At 33.4% G+C, this 23900-nt stretch overlaps 1 protein-coding gene across 8 annotated transcripts in view; it reads right to left on the reverse strand.

Annotated features, from left to right (window-relative positions):
• The window catches only part of XRN1 (5'-3' exoribonuclease 1), a 100823-nt gene that overhangs the window by 52927 nt on the left and 23996 nt on the right, over positions 1-23900 (reverse strand). For all 8 annotated transcript variants that reach the window (XM_057738241.1, XM_057738243.1, XM_057738240.1 and 5 more), the window contains exons 12-20: positions 23706-23811; positions 20225-20314; positions 18226-18382; positions 16565-16684; positions 9755-9924; positions 8737-8857; positions 8542-8640; positions 3442-3545; positions 648-779 (exon numbers count right to left, since the gene is read on the reverse strand). In XM_057738241.1, the coding sequence (XP_057594224.1) occupies positions 648-779; positions 3442-3545; positions 8542-8640; positions 8737-8857; positions 9755-9924; positions 16565-16684; positions 18226-18382; positions 20225-20314; positions 23706-23811 (1099 nt within the window). The remainder of the gene's footprint in view (positions 1-647; positions 780-3441; positions 3546-8541; positions 8641-8736; positions 8858-9754; positions 9925-16564; positions 16685-18225; positions 18383-20224; positions 20315-23705; positions 23812-23900) is intronic.

A 23900-nucleotide genomic window follows, 5' to 3' on the forward strand; every position in this document is an offset into this window, starting at 1 on the left:
TCTTTCCTTCCTTCCTTCCTTCTTTCTTTTCTGTACACCATTAAGTATTTTAGTGACAAACTGCACAAGGCTCTAACTGCTGCTAACCAGATTTTATTTTAAATTAGAACTCATTACTTTTTTGGACCATAAAATGAAGATGCAGTCAATATTCAGAGCGATCACACTAAGTGAAAAATAAGTTAAAAAATAAGTACATTAGGGACTTCCCAGATGGTGCAGTGGTTAAGAATCTGCCTGTCAATGCAGGGGACGTGGGTTTGAGCCCTGGTCCAGGAAGATTCCACATGCCGTGGAGCAACTAAGCCCGTGCGCCACAACTATTGAGCCTGCGCTCTAGAGCCCGTGAGCTACAACTATTGAGCCCATGTGCCACAAATACTGAAGCCTACGCGCCTAGAGCCCGTGCTCCACAATACGAGAGGCCACCACAATAAGAGAGGCTACTCTTCATTGTGGTAGCCCATGGAACACAGTGAAGAGTAGCCCCGGCTCTCCACAACTAGAGAAAGCCCATGTGCAGCAACGAAGACCCAACACAACCAATAAAATAAATAAATAAATAAAAATAAATAAATTAAAAAAAAAAGTACATTAGATCACTACATTCTAGTTCAATGACATTAAATACTATTTATGACACTCACAATTCTGAAATTCCTTGTACTTCTTTTGTCCAGTTAGATTGTTCTTTGTCTCCAAGATGGACCACTTTAGAGGGTGGCACAGTTCCTCCCAAATAAAGCTTCTGTGTTCCTGGAGGTTCTTCCAAGTAAAACCTTAAAAATTAAAATAAAATAAAAATTATATTACCCCCAAATTTGTGGTTTACTATAGAGTTCTAGTAGTGTGAGTCTTCAAAGTGAAAAGATTTCTATATGGTATAATAGCAAAAAAACAAAAAGCCTCCTTTTTAAAAACTGTAATATGAATTACAGAACAAATACTTGTAAACAATTTTAATCAAAATTTAAAAACAAATTACTATTCTTTCTCTATAAGAAATTAAACTAAATACATAATAAAAATATAAATTTTTAAAGAATTAATGCTCTCAAATTCAATTAAATATTTTTGCTAAAAAAGTTTAACTTGATTCTCATCAAGCCACTATATCTAACTCCCAGTTTACAGGAAATATGTGGGATGGAGAACCAACTTAAAAGACACTAAGAGGAAACAACCAGGTAAATTCAGAATTCTACAAAATAACTGGCCTGGACTCTAAGAAAAAAGGCAGGGAAGTAAGTTTAGCCAGGTTCTAGGATATAAATTCAACATACAGAAATCAATTATATTTCTATATACTAGCCAGGGAAACTGAAATTGAAAATGTAATACCATCTATAGTTGCTACAAAAAATTTTAAATACTTAGGTATAAACCTAACAAAACACGTACAGGTTCAGTATGCTGAGAAAACAAAATAGTGGTAAAAGAAATCAAAGATTAAAATAAATGGAGAGATAAATGAAGATCCATTTAGAGCACTAGACTCAACATAGTAAAGATGTCAAATCTCCACAAATTATAAGTTTAATACAATTTCTATCAAAATTTCTCAAAGATTTTTATAAATATAAAAAAAAATTCTAAAATATATATGGAAAGGCAAAAGACCAAAACTAGCTAAAACAATTTTGAAAAATAAAAAAAAGTGGAAGGAATCACTCTAAGGTTAAGACTTACCACATAGCTACCGTAACAAGACAATGTGGTGTTGGCATAAAAAACAGACATACAGACAAATGGAATAAAATGGGGAACCCACAACTAGACCCATACAAATATGCTCAACTTATTTTTGACAAAGGCATACAAGCAGTCTAATGGAGGAAGGAGAGGTTTTTTCAACAAATAGTACTGGAGCAATTCAATATTCATAGGTAAATATACAAAACTTGACCTAAACTTCAAACCTTATATAAAAATTAATTCAAAGTGGATCATGGATTTATATGTAAAAGGAGAAGGTAAACTGTAAAACATTTTGGAGAAAATCTTCTTTGGGATCTAGGGCTAGGTGAAGAGTTCTTAGACCAAAAAAAAAGCATGATCCAAAAAGAAGAAACTGATAAACTGGACTTCATCAAAAAGGAAGGGGAACTGAATTTTGATGATTAAAAAAGAATGCTCAAGATTCATACTGGTACTGACTTCTCATCAACAAAATTACACAACAAAACACAACTGAGATATATTTGCAGAGATCTGAGGAAAAAGGATTAGGCCTCTAATTCTAAACCTATGAATGAGAAAAACAAAAAAAATCTTTTGGATATGTAATAACTCACAAACCATTAACACCTCACGTTTTCTCTGGAAAAAAAAATTACTTTAGGGACTTCCCTGGTGGCACAGTGGTTAAGAATCCACCTGCCAACCCAGGGGACACGGGTTCAAACCTTGGTCCAGGAAGATCCCACACGCTGTGGAGCAATCGAGCCTATGTGCCACAACTACTGAGCCTGTGCTCTAGAGCCCACGAGCCACAATTATTGAGCCTGTGTGCCACAGCCACTGAAGCCCATGCACCTAGAGTCCGTGCTCTGCAACAAGAGAAGCCACCGCAATGAGAAGCCTGCACACCGCAACCAAAAGTAGCCCCGGCTCTCCACAAATACACAAAAGCTGGCAGGCAGCAACAAAGACTCAACGCAGCCAAAAATAAATAAGTAAATAAATAAATTAATAATAAAAAATTACTTTTGATTGAACTTGGTGTACCTTAAAAAATAATAATAAATAAATAAATAAAATGAAAAAAATTACTTTAGAAAGTTCTAGATGTGAAAAATAACAAGAACAAGACATCAGACAAAGTTTACATGAAATAAAGGTAAAAGATGACAAAGAATAGCTTGTCTAAATAATCAATGATAAAATGATTGTGAACCTGAATAAAATGTAAGAAATTATTTCTAAAATAGAAGATACATGTCTTAAGAAATTAATATATTATTTAAATGAAACCTGGGAAGGGCATGGAAAAGGTAAGGTTATATATGCTATTTATTCTTGTAAGAAAGAGAAATACATTTGCTAATTCATATAATAATAACTGGTAGAAAAGAATTAGGATATAGAACTTCCAAGCTATTAAAAGAAAAAGGAGAAGGGGAAAAATATCTAGAACATATGCATCTCAACACTGTAAAGCAACTACACTCCAATAAAAATTAATTAAAAGCATAAAATAAAATAAAATACTAATAAAAATTTTTAAAAAATGAAATAAAATGCTAATAAAAATATGTATCTCAAGCAGTTTGCAATACACTGTCAATAGTGATTGAACCTGAAGAGGTATGAGTAGAGGACTTCCATTTTCACTACAGAGTGTAAATATTTTACAAGTATTATATCAGTTAAAATGTATGAATAAAAGCCATCTAATAGCAAAGCACATATAAACTTTAAAAACTTTACAATCTTACTTACTTAGTTTCTCCATCTGATACACCAACAACTCTAGCTTCTTCAAGATGAGGCCAATTAACAAAGACAGACTTCCCAAGCACTGATGAAGCTATATTTTCTACACTCTTAAAGTAAAAGCAGAAAAGTTCATTCATGTTTTAGGTCCAAGAGAAAACGTTATGGAGGCAAAATTAAATAATTAAAACCTGGCTTGTGTTTATAATAGTGTATTTAAAATCTATAAAAACCACACCTTAATAATTAAAAGATATAAAATATTATTTGATGGCTCAAGCCAATTATTCCCTATTAGTAATTGCTCTTCTCAGCTTTATTCCAACTTAAATATTTCATTCACTTGAATTCAGTTATTTAAAAAATTTCTCTTCTCTAAGTTGTGCTTTTATTGCCAACTACTCTTTTTCTTTCTAGTATATTTTCCAGGATTTCTCTTCTTTTACATTTTTGGGTTTTTTCCCCTTTCCTATCTATCTATCTATCTATCTATCTATCTATCTATCTATCTATCTATCTATCTATCTATCTATCTATGTAGGCCGTGCCACGCGGCATTCAGGATCTTAGTTCCCCGACCAGGAATCGACCCCTGCAGTGGCAGCACAGAGTCCTAATCACTGGAACACCAGGGAAGTTCTCCTTCTTAAAAAAAAAAAAAAAGAATAATTTTCAGTTGTTTTTATCTGTCTACCTTTCTTTACTCTTTATTTTATTATGAATCTGTGTAAGTTTACCAACTTTACCCTCCCCTCTGCCAATCTCTTCTTATTAGAAGGGAACTATGATCAACTTAAAGTAATTTTCTCCAGTATAAACATCTTGACACTAGAAAGCTTGCCTCCTTCTCATTTTTTCAACAGCACTGGCAGTTATTAGTGAGGGGTGGCCCACTGATTTTAATCCTAAATGAAGTTACTTGGTGGGTCTTCCCTGGTGGCACAGTGGACAAGACTCTGTGCTCCCAATGCAGGGGGCCTGGGTTCGATCCCTGGTCAGGGAACTAGATTCCACATGCATGCTGCAACTAAGAGTATACATGCCACAACTAAGGAGCTGGCAAGCTGCAACTAAGGAGCCCACCTGCCACAACCAAGGAGCCCACATGCTGCAACTAAGACCTGACGCAACCAAATAAATAAATAAATGTTAAAAAAAGGAAGAAATTACTTGGCAAGAAAACAGGTTTCAGTAAAATCAAACAGAAGAACACTGACCTATAATGTGAGTATTACTGTCTACAATAACAGCCAACATTAGTAGAAATAATGTTCAGCAAGAAACCTAGGTTCTTAGTTCTGCTGCTAACTAGCTGAGTGAATGTCCCTTTTCCAATCTCCATATGAGTTTTTTAATTTGTAAAATTAATGAGCTGGATTAGTTGCTTCACAAAATTCCATCCAGTTGTAACATTCTATGATTCTATTATTCTCATGATTATCTGCTTATTTTTCTCATGGGAACAGAGAAAAGTGAAAAGATCAGTATAGATATCTAGAAAAGGCTATTATTATTTCATATCAAATAGTCAGCATAAAACAGAATCTAAGAAACGTAATTTCATTTCAGTTTGTGGTTGGTATAATTAAATAAGAACGCTAGACTTATTACAAGTTAGAAACCACAGGTCCAAAATTGGGTTCTACCTCTCTTCAACTATAGATTCTAAGGCAAATCCTTTAACCCCACTGAGTCTCAGTTTTCTTCTATGAGAAGAAGTTATAACATCTACCTCACAATATTTATTTAAGGATAAAATAATAGACACAAAAGCTTTTGTAAACTATAAAATGCTGCACAGTCGGCCCTCTGTATTCATGGGTTCCACATCTGCAAACTCAACCAACCACTGATGGACAATATTTTGAAAAAACAAAAAACAAACTCCAGAAAGTTTCAAAAAGCAAAACTTGAATTTGCCAAATGCTGGCAATATATTTACACAGCATTTACATTGTATTTATAATTATTTATATTGTATTAGGTATTATAAGTAATAGAGATGGTTTAAAGTATAAGGGAGGATATGTGTAGGTCATATGCAGAAATAATTTATGTAAGAGACTTGAGCATTCACAGATTTTGGTATCAATGCCTCATGGATACCGAGGGATGACTGCATAAATATTCTGTACGAAATAATATCTTAAGTAAAAATTCTTAAAAGGAAACACGTTATTACTATATTATTATTATTATCATTACTGCCGGTTAGACAACTTTGTGGTAGAAACTGAAGTTGAAATATAAATTTTCATTCACATTTTTTCTTTTTATTATGCTTAACCATTATTAGCAAATACTTCTTTAACAATCAGAGATGACTTTTTAGACTTTTGGGGGTAACTATTTTATTTATTATACTTAGACACTTCTTACTATGAACATAAAAAAGAATGACTATTCTGATAAGTAAAACAAGTTTCAACATTAGAACTTGGCTCCCTTAATTATCCTTTTCCCCTTTATACATCTATATCTAATTTCATTCTCCCACACTTCCCTTCATTTGAAAGAAAAGTTGCCCTCCTTTCTCAGATTAATCCTTTCCCTTATGCCCTAGAGGAAATCCTTTATTACTTCACATCCCTTCCCTCCACAGTGTCTTTAAGACCTCCTTTTTTCTTTAGCTCTCTCTTCTTTTGTATGGATTTGCTTAATGAGCTGCTTCTTATTTACCTACAGTTATATTTCTAGCCTTTTCTTTTTTTTTAAGCCCTTTATTGCAATATAATTGCTTTACACTGCTGTGCCAGTTTTTGCTGTACAACAAAGTGAATCAGCTGCATCTACACACACATCCCCATATTCCCTCCCTCCCATGACTCCTTCCCGCCTTCCCTGTCCCAGGCCTCTAAGTCATTGCCCATCATCTAGCTGATCTCCCTGTGTTATGCAGCAGCTTCCCACTAGCTATCTATTTTACATTTGGTAGTGTATATATGTCAATGCTACTCTCTCACTTCGTCCCAGCTTCCCCTTCACCCCCCCACCCTGACCCCCCTGCTGCCCCACGTCCTCAGGTCCATTCTCTACATCTGTATCTTTATTCTTGCCCTGTCACTGGATTCATCAGTACCATTTTTTAAAATTCCATATATATGAGTTAGCATACGGTATTTGTTTTTCTCTTTCTGGCTTACTTCGCTCTATATGACAGACTCTATCCGTCCACCTTACTACAAATATCTCAACTTCATTCCTTTTTATGGCTGAGTAATATTCCATTGTATATATGTGCCCCATCTTCTTTATCCATTCATCTGTTGATGGGCATTTAGGTTGCTTCCATGTGCTGGCTATTGTAAATAGTGCTGCAATGAACACTGGAGTGCATGTATCTTTTTGAATTATGGTGTTCTCTGGGTATATGCCCAGTAGTGGGATTGCTGGGTCATATGGTAGTTCTATTTTTAGTTTTTTAAGGAACCTCCATACTGTTTTTCATAGTTAGCCTTCTTTTCAATGATAAACTTAACCAAGGGCTTAAGATCTGCTGCCTTAACTGTCCATCTAATGATTCCCAGACTAGTACTTAGGAATTGGACTTCTGCCTCCAACAACCTACTGGAATGGAATTCTCAAAGTCCAATAATGATGTCCAAAGGACAAATTCACAAACCTTATTTTAGTTTTCACTTTTCTTGAACTGCATGTACCATCTACTCCATGCTTCTGTAACACTACTAAACTTGGGAATCATTCTCTTTCTTCTCTGAACACTATGTCACTTTTACTGTTCCCTTTTGTACCCTTTATACCTGTGGGTATTTCTTCATGCTGGGATCCTGAACCCTCAGAATCCCCTTTCTTCAAGGAAATGAGCCCCAAGGCCCCAGCCATCACTTCCTTGTTGACGACCTGCATATCCCTATTGCCCTTCAAGCTCTAGCTCCAGGTATTCAATTGTGCATGAGTTTCTTTTCTTGCCTGAGGTTTTTCACCTGAACCACAGAACACAAAAAACAATTTGACTATGTAGTTTCCCAATTCTCCCAAGGATAACTAGTACCATTCTAAATGCATAAAAGGTAAGTTAATCTATTATAAACAAATGGATGACTTAGGGCATTAGGGCTTAAATCTCTCGTGGAACCCTGTTGAGAAAGGCTAACAGGGCAGCTCCAGTTAAATGTCCTAGCACCAACTTAAAATTCTATTATTGATCATTAATCCCCTCAAACCAGTGCCTCTACCATTTTAACTTCTTTATTCCAATGAACAGTAATTGTTTTTCAGTTAATTAGTCATATCTTAGAGTCAGTCATATTTAATATTTTCTTTTTCTTTTCATCCCCTATTTTTGAACAAATGATGAAACTTGTGAATTTTATTTACTCTTGTTCATCTAGATCTATTACCACTTGCACAGTTTATGTCCTTATTGTCTAAGGCTTCTATAATCACAACCTCAACTTGCAGGCTTTTCCATTTTCTTCCATTTCTCTTTTAAACAATTTAATCTATTATACTGCCACCAAATTAATCTTTATGAAAATACCAATTTCAAGATAACAGTCATGAAAAAATAAGTCCAAACTCTGTACCCTGGTACTCAGGGTCCTCCATAATCTGGCCTCAATCTGTTTTTTCGACCTTATCTTCTACTATTTTCCAACACAAGTCCTCTGCTTCTGTCAGGTTTATCTATTTCTTCTCCTCAAATACATCACATTTACCATAAAAAAAGAAAAAGTATTAAGAAAATTTTCAGACATACAAAAAGGTCAAAAAGAATAAGATAATGTGTCAAATTTATTTTTTACTATAACTCCCAGCTTCTTTATTCTTTTCAACTGGAATACCTTTCCCCTCCTCTCTGTGATAATCTTTCTTTCAGCACCCAGCTCAAGCCTATTCTCATCTACAGATGTGCACTTAATCTGTAGTTCACACAGCTCATCTTCTTTTCAAATTTCTACAGCATTTTTAGCTCATTATGTCACAATTATAATGTCCTTTAATTTGTGTAAATGTTTCTTTATCTTATTTCCTGTGAACTTCTGGAGTTACTACATGTTGTACCACTTTGGCAAACATGTTACAGCTGGAACAGTTTTATGCATAATAAGCACCTAATAAATATATAATAAAGAAAATACTCACTAGTTCATCTGACTCTGCATTCACTAAGATTTCCAACATCATGTTTTCTCCACGACTGCTTTGCTGGAATACTTGAACCCCACTTTTCCTCAAAAAAAACTTTAAAAGAAGTCACAGAATTTAATTTTAATTATTTCTCCATAATCACTTCACATTCAATAAAGTGAAAAAATTCTGAACTAAATAGCCACTAACTTTGTGTTTGATGTGTTTCAAAGTAGGAAATCCACAGAAATATAATGCCTTCTGGTCAACCCTGGTTATTTTGTTCTTGTTTATGTCTACACGCCAAGCATCTAATGATATTATTTTATACCTAGAAAATAGAGGCATTTAATTTAAAATTCATACATTACAAGCAAACACAATTTTTCAGCATTCCCTTCAGTATTTTGCAAGGGTCATCCTTGCTTTTAACAGGAGAATTAACAATTTATCCTTTAAGACAAAGAAAACATAGAGAAGCAGATTCTCCATTGTTACTGATCCAGACACTACCATGCCTATAAGATACTGAATGGAAATTCTCCCCATTAATTTAAAAGATACATATAATATATAACATATTACAAATCTCTATATCCTCTATGTTCCAAAACCCAGAATGTAAAATAAACATTTTATACCGTCTATTTCATCTTTCTCTTTGCTTTAACAAAAGGAAAAATCATAACTGAGAGACATATACTTTATTTGCAACTTAACTGCCATCTAGGTATTATTTGCAGGGAAGATGAGAGAAAACAAAAAACAAGGAAGACATTTTAATGGAGAAGAGAAAGAAGAAATGGGTTTGAGGCAAGAAAACAGAGGAGCTCTTTCATTTCTTGTTTTCCTTCTTTCTAGTTAGGTGGTTTGGAAGTATAAGAGGCAAAGTCACAGCATGTCAAATAATACTGGGAGCAGACACTGGCAATGGAAACAAAAACTCACACATCTTCTTGAGGGAGAAAACAGATATATACTGGCGGCGGGGGGAGAAAACCACTTTTAACAGAAGATGTAAACAGAGAAGCAGAATCAGACCAAAGCAGAGAACACAGAAAAAACTGTGAGAGAAAGAGAGAAATGCTATGACCTTGGCAAGTTGGATGTAACTCACTGTCAATTGAGTACAGCTGTCATAAATTATCTGTTAATTCTCCAAGCAGATATTCAAAAGCTTTTTTTTTTTTCAGCTATCTGTTGTTGAAAAATTACCAAAGAACATTACCTTGCATAGCATCGTGCTATGGAAGGGAACTTTTCTGGCCATGGAGAGGGGTACGTGAACTCTGTGTTGCTATCATACCAGCACATTAGGCACTCACTATGTTGGTTTCTTTTTCTCTCTTCTTTTTTGAGGGAATGGTTGCATGTCTCCATGGCTTCCAACAATCGCTTCTGAATATAAAGATTGAAAGGGAGGGGTTAAAAATACAAAAATTCTGTGATCTAAACGTACAGAATAAATCTTTTCCCTCAGAATACAAAATTACCATTTGTGTTCTTCAAAAACAAAAATCTTAACTAACAGAATTATTTTCCATTTCATTACATGAAAAACTGATGTGCTATTCTTGTTTCAAAGGGCCTTAAAATATTGCTTATCACAACAAATTCCTCTGAAACTATTACTGCAATAGCAACCACTAATGTGTGGATAAGAACAGCAGAGAGTCAAAATTTAAATATGAATTTATCATAATTATAATTTATCTTAATTCACTGCTCATTAATCTCTTACTTTACAAATTGTGCAATGGTATAGAAATGTTCATCTTTCCAGTTGTCTTTTATATAATTCCAATCAAAATCACAATGGTTTAAAATATTTTGTTTTAAAGGACAAAATGGTAGTGTTCGTATTGGAAGGATGAATGTGTGAGCTGCAAAAAAGTTACCAGGAACTTGTCTTACCAGATCCTATCACTTTTTATAAAACTACCTGTAAGCAAAACATTTAAGTATTGGCAACACAAGAGACCCACAGACCAGAAGAACAAAATAAAGAATTCAAAAACAAATACAAATCTACATCAAACATAGTACTTCAGATATTTAAACAATGTTTTTGTCATAACTAGCTATCCAGCTGGGAAAAAAAAGGACATATATTTCCAATATCATATCATATACAAAAACAAGTATCAGAGTAACGAGACAACAAAAGTATTAGAAGAAAATCTAGGAGAGTATTGATAATTTGGAGTGAAAAACTCTTAGTAAGGCAGGAAAAAGCCTAACATCTTGAAGGAAAAAGACATTTTCAAGTAAAAGAAAGTGTATGTGATAAAAGATATCACATTATTCAACACAGTTTTGGAAGTTTTAGCCACAGCAATCAGAGAAGAAAAGGAAATAAAAGGAATCCAAACTGGAAAAGAAGAAGTAAAATTGTCACTCTTTGCAGATGACATGATACTATATACAGAAAACCCTAAAGATGCTACCAGAAAACTACTAGAGTTAATCACAGAATTTGGTAAAGTTATAGGATACAAAATTAACACACTGAAATCTCTTGCATGCCTATACACCAACAATGAAAAATCAGAAAGAGAAATTAAGGAAACACTCCCATTTACCACTGCAACAAAAAGAATAAAATACCTAGGAATAAACCTACCTAAGGAGGCAAAAGACCTGTATGCAGAAAATTATAAGACAGGGATGAAAGAAAGCAAGGATGACACAAGCAGATGGAGAGGTATACCACGTTCTTGGATTGGAAGAATCAATATGTGAAAATGACTATACCACCCAAAACAATCTACAGATTCAGTGCAATCCCTATCAAATTACCAATGGCATTTTTCACAGAACTAGAACAAAAAATTATACAATTTACATGGAAACACAGAAGGTGCCGAAAAGCCAGAGCAATCTTGAGAAGAAAAAACGGAGCTGGAGGAATCAAGCTCCCTCACTTCAGACTATACTACAAAGCTACAGTAACCAAGACAGTATGGTACTGGCAATGGAACAAGATAGAAAGCCCAGCGATAAACACACGTACATATGGTCACCTTATCTTCGACAAAGGAGGCAAGAATATAAAATGGAGAAAAGATAGCCTCTTCAATAAGTGGTGCTGGGAAAACTGGACAGCTACTTGTAAAAGAATGAATTTAGAACATTCTCTAATACCATACACAAAAATAAACTCAAAATGGATCAAAGACCTAAATGTAAAGCCTCACACTATAAAACTCTTAGAGGAAAACATACACAGAACACTCTATGACATAAATGACAGCAAGATCTTTTTTGACCCACCTCCTAGAGTAAAGGAAATTAAAAACAAAAATAAACAAATGGGACCTAATCAAACTTAAAAGTTTTTGCACAGGAAAGGAAACCATAAATATGACAAAAAGACAACCCTTGGAGTGGGAGAAACTATTTGCCAATGAAGCAACTGATAAAGGATTAATCTCCAAAATATATAAGCAGCTCATGCAGCTCAGTATCAAAAAAACAAACCCCATCCAAAAATGGGTGGAAGACCTAAATAGACATTTCTCCAAGGAAGACATACAGATGGCCAACAAACACATGAAAAGATGCTCAACATCACTAATCATTAGAGAAATGCAAATGAAAACCACAATAAGGTATCATCTCACACCAGTCAGAATGGCCATCATCAAAAAATCTACAAACAATAAATGCTGGAGAGGCTGTGGAGAGAAGGGAACCCTCTTGCACTGCTGGTGGGACTGTAAAGTGACATAGCCACTATGGAAAACAGTACGGCAGTTCCTCAAAAGACTAAAAATAGAACTACCATATGACCCAGCAATCCCACTACTGGGCATATACCCGGAGAAAACCATAATTCAATAAGATACATGTACCATGATGTTCACTGCAGCATTATTTACAATAGCCAGGACATGGAAGCAACCTAAATGTCCACTGACAGATGAATGGATAAAGAAGATGTGGCACATATATATGATGGAATATTACTCAGCCATAAAAAGGAATAAAACTGAGTTATTTGTAGTGAGGTGGATGGACCTAGAGTCTGTCATAAAGAGTGAAGTCAGTCAGAAAGAGAAAAACAAATACCGTACGCTAACTCATATATATATAGAATCTAAAAAAATGGTACTGATGAACTCAGTGGCAGAGGAAGAATAAAGATGCACATGTAGAGAACAGACTTGAGGACGTGGTGGGGGCGGGGAAGAGAAGCTGGGACAAAGTGAAAGAGTAGTATTGACATTTATACACTACAAAATGTAAAACAGATAGCTAGTGGGAAGCAACTGCCTAACACAGGGAGATCAACTCGATGATTGATGATGACCTAAAGGAGTGGGATAGAGAGGATGGGAGGGAGGCTCAAGAGGGAGGGGATATGGGGATATATATATTAATACAGCTGATTCACTTTGTTGTACAGCAGAAACTGACACAACAGTGTAAAGCTATTATACTTCAATAAAGAGCGAAAGAAAAAAAAACTGAGATGTGATAAGCAATAAAAAAATAAATAAAAAGGGGAAAAGATTTTAAAAAAAGATATCACAAACAAATCAACAGGCAAATACCACACTGGGAAAAAAGATTCCTAATATAAAAAGAATTGCTCAAAATCAAAAAAAGAAAATGAGGAAAAGGATATAAACCGACAATTTACAAAAGAGAAAATGTAAAAAACAAACATAAAAATATACTTAAATTAGGAATCTGCAAAAAATAAATTTGAATAATAGTAAAATGGCATTCTTTATCATTAGTAGACTGGTCAAAATTAAATAAAGCAATAATATTCAGGACTAGAAAAGCAAAAAAGTAGCCACCTAAATACTGCTGGTATGAATCAGACCAGTCTTCTTAAAAAAGAAGACTGGTAATATTCATTAAAACAAAAAATACATGTTCCCATTAACCAAGAATTCCTGCTTTGGGAATTCTACCTTATAAAAATAAAACGTCTAATACATAAGAATGCATTAACAAACGAACAAACAAAAAGAATACCTAAACACACAAGTACTTTTTTCACAGCATTGTATACAGTGGCCAAAAACATCAAGATGCCTAAGAATTTGCAAAATTAGTGTGTTCCCATGTACCTTTCAATGATAACATCTTACACACAGCCTCAGTACACTGTCAAAACCAGGATATTGACATTGGTACAATACTACTACAGACTTACTCAGATTTCACTATTTTTATACGTAAATTTTTTGTGTGTATATAGTACTACAGAATTTTTATCATGTATAGATGATAAAACTGGAATACAGGACTGTCGCATCATCATAAAGAAACCCCTTCATGTTATCTCTATATAGTCACACCCTATCGCCAACCCGCTCCCCAACAACCACTGATATGTTTTATATTACAATAATTCTGTCATTTCAAAAATGACAACCTTTTAAGATTGACTTTTTCACTCAAATGAACTTTCTTCTATCCATTGTTTATACCAATAGTTCTTTTTATTGCTGAGTAGTATGCCATTATATGGATATACTACAACATTTTTATATACTCACTCATTGAAGGATATTTGAATTTTTTCCAGTTTGGGGTTATCACAAATAAGTTGCTCTGAACATTAGTATACAGGTTTTTTCAACACATATAGCCAGCTGTTTCAGCACCAACTGTTGAAAAGCTTTTTTTTTTTACCCACTGAACAGCTTTGATGTCTTAAAATTTATTAACTGGACAAGTACAGATCTATGTTTGGACTCAATTCTGTTCCACTGATTTATCTGTCTATTGCTGTGTAAGTAACATACTGCCTTGATTCCTTTGGCTTCATAGTAAGTCATGAAATCAGATAATGAAAGTCTTAAGGTATCGTTTTCCTTTCTACAGATTGCTTTGGCTACTCTATATTCTCTACAATCTCCTAAAAACTTTAGAATCAGATTTCTGATTTCTACACAAAAATCTACTGGCATTTTCACTGGGATTATGTTGAGTCCAAAGATCAATTTGGGAAGAGGTTAGATCTTAACAATATTAAATCTTCTATTCCTTAAACATGGTATGTCCCTCCATTTATTTAGGTTTCTCTCTCTCAACACTATTTGTAGTTTTCAGTGCACATGCTGTTAAATTTATAACAGTGAACTTTATATTTCTTACTGCTATTGAAAGAATAAAAATCTTTTTATTTAAAAAAATTTATATTTCCCAACTGTTTATTGCTAGTATATAGAAACACAATTGAATTTTGTATAGATTTTATATTCTGTGATCTTGCTAAATTTATGTATTGGTTATAGTATCTTTCTGAAGACTCCTTAGAATTTTCTATATATGTAATAATGCTATGTGCATATAAAAACAACTTTTCTTCTTCCTTTCTAATCTGCATGCCTTTGTTTCTTTTCCTTGGACTTCCAGTACAGTATTAGAATTGGTTAGAATAAACATCCTTGTCTTATCTTTGAGTTTACAGAGAAAACATTCAAAATGTTACTATTAAATATATTGTTAGCACTAGGTTTTTTAAAGATGCACTTTATCTGGTTGAGGAAGTTTCCTCTTATTTCTAGTACTGTATGTTAAGCATTTCTATTAGAATTGGATGTTGAATACTGATAATGTGGTAAATCACATCGCAAACCAATACTGTATTTCAAAAATAAATCATATCTGGTTATGAGTATTATCCTTCTAACATATTATTGGATCCCATCTGGCTTTATTTTGTTAAAAGTTTTTGCATTTACTTTTAGGAGGGATATTAGCAAGTAATTTTCTTTTCTTGTAATATCATCTATTATGGGTATTTGTATTATTCAGGTCTAATAAAGTATGTTGGGAAGTGATTAGTCCTCTTCTATGTTCTCAAAGTTTGTGTAAAATTGGTATTATTTCTTTCTTGAATGCTTGCTAAAATTCACAAATCAAGACATCTGAGCCTAGAACTTTCTCTGTGAGATTTTAAACTGTGAACTAAATGTCTTTAAAAGATATAAGACTACTCTAGATTTTTACATTTTTTTCTGTCAGTTTTGCTAAATTGTGTCTTTAAAGAACTGTGTTCACTTCACTTAGGCTGTAGAATCTGTTGGCATGAAATTGTTCACAAGATCCCTTAATGATTCTTTTAACAGCTGTAAAATTTATAAGATACCTCTCCTTTCATTCCAAATATTGGCAATTTATGTGTTCTCCCTTTGTGCTCTGGCTTTTTCAGCCTTTCTTGATCTGTCTAGCTATGATTTATCAATTTTATTAACCTTTTCAGAGGATCGACTTTTGGTTTCATTGATTTTTGTTTATTGTTTGTTCACTTTCCATGGATTTCTGCTCCTATCTTCTTTCTTTCATTCTGCTTAGTTTGGTTTTAAATTGCTCTTGTTTTTCTAGCTTCTTATGGTAGGAAGCTTGATTTATTTTAAAATGTTTTCTTGCTTAGTATAACCATCTAAACCTTAAGTCTCCCTTTAAGCCTTGCTTTAGCTTTATCACACAGATTATGTGTTGTTATTATCATTCAGATAAAATATTTCCAAATATCCCTTTTGATTTCTTTATTCTATGGATTATTTAGAAGTGTTATTTAATTTCAAAATACATGTAAATTTCCCAGAGTTTCTTTTACTGATTTTTAATTTAATTCCACATGGTCAGAGAACATTCTCTTTATGATTTCAACCCTTTTAAATTTATTCAGACATGTTTTATATCTCACCAAATAATCTTGAAATCTCACCAAATAAATGAAATCTTTCATTTTAAAATGGGTATTCTTTAGTTACTGAGCACAGTGTTCTATGAATATTAATGAGGTTGAATAGGTTTATAGTGTTATTCAAACCTTTAATTTCTGATAATACTCCTTGTTCTGAAGCCTACTTTATCTAATATTAGTAAAGCAATGCCAGCTTTCTTATAATTAGCATACCTAGAAGTTCTGATGCACATAATGAAGATGAGAGTAGTTAAAACTCATTAACAAAACACAAATGGTGGTTAAAACCTATTGTTCATTAATTTATGTGAAATAATCTCTGATTAAAACATACGTGTATATATAATTATTTCATGCACTGACCTCATCAATAAAAGGTATTAGTACCACAGCTTCCCATTCCTGTTGTTTCCCATTTAGGTCAGTTTTAAAATCAGGTGGATAATATTCTATAATTGGCGAGTCTTCACTGGTCATCAAATGCTGTGAAAATATAAAATAGTGTAATAAAAATGTAAGAACTAATATCAATGTAGCTTTTTGTTAGTATATTTATAATATTTCCTCACCTGTTACAGTTAAAAATTTCTAAGCAAAGCAAAGGTAAATTTTCACATCTTAGATATGTTGTAATATATTTGTTATATTTTGATTTTCAAGTATGAGACTTTTAATTTCACCACCATTCACCACTTTCCTGTTCCACTAACCTAGTTATGTAGCAAAACTATCTTCACTCTGAATTTTATCATTTCTACCTTTTATTGCCTCTTCACTCTACAAGGCCTATCTAAATTGTTTTCCCATTCAGACTTCAGTTCATTTCACACACTCCATTTTTAACCTTAGACAATTTATTTTCATGTCCTAATCAACTGATTTTATTGTTATATAAGAACTGTCATCTAAGATAATTTAAAAAGAAAAAAAATCCTAAAATTCAAAATTTCTTTACCACCAATAGCAAAGATAAAAAGTCCAATAAGACATGTTTTTATTAGAGATTTTATAACAGAAGTAGATAAAGAAAGCTAAAGATGTCTTCTAGGAAATTAATATGGAAGATTATCATATAAAAATTTTAAAGAAATAAAATGGCATGTTTCTCAAGGTAATATTCAAAGTATTTAATAAGCATGTCATGAGCACAGGACAATCAAAACAGATGTGGCTATAAAAACCTGCATGGTTATAATGGTCCAGAATGGTTGAGTATTAAGCCTTAATGTATCTGAAGGCAGGAAAAAAGCATCAAAGAAACTTAAAAAAGGAAGGCCAGAGGCCAGGATGCAGGACAGGTTAAGCTTCAGAAAGATACAGAAGGAAGCCTAATACTGTTCAAGCAGTGAAGGTATGTGTATGTGTTTGTGTTTATGTGTATCTACTCCAATTTCTGGTATCAGACCATGGAATTAGAAGAACAGATTGATGCTCCAGAAGAACTAAGTGAAGTTTACTCTCAGAATCAGCTTAGTAAGCTTAATGTAATTTTGGTGACTTAATCACCCCTGAAATAGCTTTCTCCTGTTATGTGAAATATATTAACCAGAGAAAAGCCTTTTATTCCACAATATGATAAATGAAATGTTTAAAACCCAAATACAAACTGAGGCAATACTTTTGTTGAGAGAAATAACTTATTAGAATAATCCATATTCTAGTACGTAGAGGGTAGAAGAGAAATGAAACGAAATCTGTAAACATTTGGATAAGTAAATGGCTTCAGATTTTGACTATCTCAGTTTACTTTCATCAGTGCAGAGACAAACTGAAGATGTGCTTAAAGATACTGAAAATGAAGCTATGCTCTGCATGGCTTATGAAACTTGTTCGCATTTTTAAAACAAACCTAACTTTAAATCAAGGAATTACTTTTCAAGGGACTTGTTTAAGGAATACTATATTTGAAACTGAAAATAAATATATTTAGCTATTAAAGAAATTTGGGTATGATGTTACTAGACTTGGAGAAGGAGCTCCTAAATATTAAAAAGGACATAAACACATTTAATTCTAAAACCCACCTGGTAGCATGTAGGAAGTAAATTTTTGCTAGCTGCTGGAAGTACAGCAAGAAGCTGTTCGAATGGCTTAAAAGGTTTTCCTAGTTCAAAATGGATTTTGAGTGTACTGATGTTGCGGATATCAGATAGGAAAGGTGCATAATGGTATGGATAAAACCTGTAAGACAAAACTGAGTTTTAAACAATTGGCAACTTTATGAAACAGGTCAATAGTAAGTATGTACTTTTCCAAATTCTACTTTAACAACACATAGCAATAATTCTAAAGAAAAAAAATCACTTATAATTCTGCTACTTGAATATAAAAAATCAGCAATGTTGGAAAATTTAGATCATTTGATGGCAACAAATATTTTATTTCCTTAATTTCTGAAGCACAGTTTCACATTTTCAAAATTTGGATGCATGTAATTGAAGCATATATATATTAATAATATATAAATATGTAATATATAATTTATTATTTATATATATAAACAACATAATAGCCCTTTAGTTTTGAAAATGTTGAGTGTGAGTCTTGCAAACAATAGTTTCTTAGAATGAAGTAATGAGGTAGTCAGAAGACTTTCAGTTAGCTCATGTGGGCCTGATCTCTCATGAGGACAGAGGGAACAGTGAGTCATATGGCTGTTACTAGTCAGCTCTAAGAACTTTTATCTTTGAATTTGTATATATATATATATTACTGTGTTTGTGATAAGGATTAAACCATTTATCAATCAAACACACTATACACACTAACTAGTTTTATTTTTAATACCTTCCCATATTTAACTACAGGAATAAATATTTTTCCAAACTTGAAATATACAATTTTTAAAAAACTTTCAATGTTCTTCATGTTTGACTAAAGACACCAAAAAAAAAAACAAAGAAATATTTTTATATTCCACAATTATGGCATACTTCAAAAGGATGGGAAAGTTTGGGAGGCAGAATGGCATGTGGAACAAGGGAAAATGTATAGACTTCGGAAATCAGATCACATTTGGCTCGACTGTTGGGTATGCAATCTTGGAAAGATTACTTAACCTCTCTAATCTTCATTTGTAAAAGGCAGAGAACAATGCTGACTTTAAATAGTTGTGAGGATTATATGAGAAAATGCTTTTCAAGTGCCTGGCCTTAACGCTTGGTAATATAATAGGGATACTTAAAAATACTCAGCCTCTTAAAAAATGGCAAATCAAGGATTTTTGTCATTGGAATGCTCTTCAGAGATGCCCTGAGAATCATGTTAGTTATTGCAAAGAGTTTTTTTAAAGGCTATTAGTAAATGAAATCATAATTAATGCCACATTATTTTGCATTGGTCTCTTTTGCTGTTGGTGCTTTAAAACAGACCTAGCAGGAGCTGTGAAAACAAAACAAAACAAAACAAAACAAGCTATCTCATCACTTAAAAGTCTCTACTTTTCCCTGCATCATATTTTGGCTTGTTATTTTTCTATTTCGGCGGGTGGTTTGGAAATGTAGATGGAACTTTCTGGAATAGGAAATATGTGAGAAATAGAGAATTATTACTATTTCTAGGAAAAGCAAATAATTCCCTTCTCCTTTCTTCTTCACCCGCCCCAGTCTAACATTCATATAACCAATTCTTCAATAATCACTCCTGATAGAAAAATTTTTTCAAACACATAAAAATGTAGAGAAGAATATAATAAACAATCCCACTTCACCACCACTCAGATCCAATAATTATCAAGACTTTGTCACACTTCATTCATTGTGAAAGAAAATTTTAAATCCTCAGATTAACAGAGAGCTTTTATTAGGGGCCATCTGCTACAGCTGGAATTATCTTTGCTATAAAAGGGTGTTTTTAAAGTATTTCATATAAAAAAGATTACCTATATTTCATTTAAACTTGGCTGTATGTATCTTTTTAAAAATACTATCATAAATAGAAATAAAAAGAGATTCTCAAATGAGTTTACAGTAGAATGAACCATTATAAAAAACCAAAACTGTATTTTTGTTTTTATTCCCTCACCAGCTCCAAGACTGAACTCCATGATAGTAATAGTGCAAAATCCACTGTATTGCCTGAACATAACATGCAGCTTGATCAGCCAGAAAGTCACTGCAAATAGAAAAGAATATTTTCATTATGACATTATTTTTTGAAGACAGACCATTGTGTTTAGAGCATATCCCGATATCACATTCTGCCTCACGTTTTATTTCATCAGTGAATAAGCCAAAAACTGCAATCAGAAAAACTCTAAAATATTATTTAAAAAAAAACTCCATTATGCCAGATTAAAGGTTTGCCTTATAGTTTTCCTAAAACCAACTATCAGAATACTTAAATCTGCTGTGCATATTTATTCAGTCAATGTATGATGCCTTTGGTTTAAAGTTTGAGGATTTAGTTAATGAAGCTTTCTATAATGTGGTACTACCACTTCCTTAAATACTCAGGGTGTGATGAGAGATAGAGATGGGAATCTTCTTTATTTGGGAGGATGCCTGAAACAATCACAGGAGGAAATCAGGAAAATCTTAAAATCTGGTTGTAGCAGCTAGAACACACTTTTAAAAGTGCTATATCCACTGAACAGTATTCCCTTTAATCCCTTTTTCTCAAAAAACCATCATTTAAGGTAAAATAATCTCTCTCTCTCTCTCTCACACACACACACACACACACACACACACACACACACAGAGCAAGAAAAGAGCACCCTAGGTTAAACCCCAAAGTGGCTATAAAACTTGTTTTTGACTGTTAGCAAAATTCAGGTAGAAATGCACTTAGGAATTCTAGATCTACATTATTTCTGGGAGCTATGCTTTTATTTTTATTTTTTTAATTTTAAAAATTAATTAATTAGTTAATTAATTTATTGGCTGTGTTGGGTCTTTGTTGCTGCATGTGGGCTTCCTCTGGTTGCCGCTAGCAGCTGCTACTCTTTGTTGTGGTGCTCGGGCTTCTCCTTGCAGTGGCTTCTCTTGTTGCGGAGTATGGGCTCCAGGTGTGCAGGCTTCAGTAGTTGTGGGATGAGGGCTTCAGTAGTTGTGGCTCGCGGGCTCTAGAGCGCAGGCTCAGTAGTTGTGGAGCACGGGCTTTGTTGCTCTGCTGCATGTGGGATCTTCCCAGACGGCTCGAACCCACGTCCCCTGAATTGGTAGGCGGATTCTTAACCACTGTGCCACCAGGGAAGCCCCCGGGAGCTATGCTTTTTAAAATGAAATTCATTACTTTTTTATTATAAAAGAAATATTTCCTCATTATTGAAAATCCAGATAATGACGAAAAGTATTTTCATCACCTTATAGTAATCAATGTTACATTTTGGTATTTTTTTCAGTGTCTTTTCTATGCCCAATTTTTGTTTTTGTTTTTGTTTTTTTCTCAATGAGAGGATACCGTGTATATGATTTTTGTATCTGCTTTTAAAATTTGTACTTAATGATATACTGAAAGTATCTTTCTAAACTGAACTTTTGCTAAGTATCAGTTTAACAGTTCTGCATACTCTGGAAACACTGGAGATGGCAGTGATTGTAATCAGGAGGCGGAAACAATTATGAGGAAACTTCTTACTGGACATGTACATTGTTTCTAATTTTTTACTTATAAAAAAATTTGTGATAAACTTGCTTGTGTATAAGGACCTTCTGTGTTTAAGTTTATATTTTTAAGATAGGTTAACAATTAGAATTATTGGGTCAAAGGGATGACTATTTTAAAGGCTTTTGGATATGTATTTTCCAAAATAATTTTCCCAACTTATATTTCCACCAGTAATTAAGGGAAGAAATCTACCACCACTCTTAGACCAACACTGAATATAACAACTTAAAAAGATTTGCTTATTTGCTAGGCAAACAAATAGTATCTCATTTTCATAAGCCTATCTTTTACCATATAAAAGGAAAAGGAAATAAAACAAAAGACTAGTTTCCTACCAAATTAAGCATTTAATGTCAACTGCATGTACTACAGTTCTATATAACTGTAATCAAGGAAATATAAGAACAAAGGAAAAAAGGATTAAAAATGTAACTTTTTAAGTATTTTATTTCTCCAGTCTTAAAGGTCCTACTTGCTAATGGTACCTGACAAAGCTTCAAATGAGCTGGTGAGTTGTACTAGAATTCCTGTACCTCTAGTTACTCGAGGTCAGTATGAATACAGACCTTACACAAAGACTATGTTTAGAATAGAAGACAGTCTGAGTATATGAAGCAATGTGGAGAATCTTGGGTCTTTCCTTGGGCAGACTCTAGGAAAGATCAAATCCTAAGCGTTTTATTACACTTTAAAAAAAAGTATGGGACTTCCCTGGTGGCGCAGTGGTTAAGACTCTGTGCTCCCAATGCAGGGGGCCTGGGTTCAATCCCTGGTCAGGGAACTAGATCCCACATGCATGCTGCAATTAAGGAGCCTGCCTGCTGCAACTAAGATCCAGTGCAACCAACCAATAAATAAATATAAAAAAAGAAGTAAAAATAATAGTATAGAAAATATCTAAGTATTGTGCATGTACTAAGGGCACAGAGCATACTTCATGAAACTCTTAGTTCACTTATGGAAAAGCAGCCTCATCTGGTGGTTAAGCATGGGCTCTGGAGCCAGGCTGCCTGTGTTTAAATCCTGGCTCTGCCACTCACTGCCTACATATGTCACCTCAAGCAAATCACTTAAACCTCTCTATTCCTTAATTTCCTCTATTTTAAAATAATAATAATTCTACTTAAAGAATTTTTGTGGGAATTATGAGTTAACATTTTCATATTATATATATATTTATATGTTTATATTATTAAAATATAAATAAATATTTTTTAAGTGTTTAGAATAGTGCCTGGCACTTGGTAAGTACTTTATAAGTGTTTATTAATTAAAATAAATAAAATATGAATATATGTAATTCATATTGTGGGCTGTAGTTTAGAAGTGTGGACCACCATTCTAGAGGTCAAGCTGTTAGCTAACTTTTGTACTATTTTGTTCATTAACCTGGGGCTGAGCCAGGTGGCCTTTGAGATAAGTGTGATGTGAGCTTTAGAAGATGGGAAGCAAAACACTAACCGTTTTCTATTTGGCAATTTTTATCATAGGAATACAGCTGACCCTTGAACAATGCAGGAGTTAGGGACACCAACCCTCTGTAGTAGAAAATTCATCTATAACTTTAGTCAGCTCTCTGTATCTGTGATTCCACATCTGTGGATTCAACCAACTGTGAATCATGTAGTACTGTATTAAGTATTTAGTAAAAACAATCCACATATAAGTGGACCCGAGCAGTTTCAGACCCATGTTATTCAAAGGTCAACTGCATACTGCATGTCAATTGTTACCTTTTCCAAAACCATACTAGTTGAAAGCTCTACAATAATTTATGAAAACAAAAAATCTTTTCCATCCATTACCATAACTATCAAAATTATGTTGTTTTCTGAAGAACTGCAAAATCTAATTTTTTTTCTACTTTAAAGTAAAAGCATTGGCAAAAACGTACTCAGAAACTACGTCAACTCCCATTTTTGTCATGTAATATGTTCTTTTATACTGTCTAAACTCGGTTTCAAATAGGTCATCATCTTCAGTCTCATCTTCTAAATTGTCTGGAAAAGACAGAAAGACAGTAGCTGACAATTATGGATATTCTGTTTTTCAATCTAATGCTCTGATAAATACATATCAAAGCAGATGC

This window comes from Hippopotamus amphibius, chromosome 6 (genome assembly GCF_030028045.1).
Source record: "Hippopotamus amphibius kiboko isolate mHipAmp2 chromosome 6, mHipAmp2.hap2, whole genome shotgun sequence".
Classification (NCBI taxonomy): Eukaryota; Metazoa; Chordata; class Mammalia; order Artiodactyla; family Hippopotamidae; genus Hippopotamus; species Hippopotamus amphibius.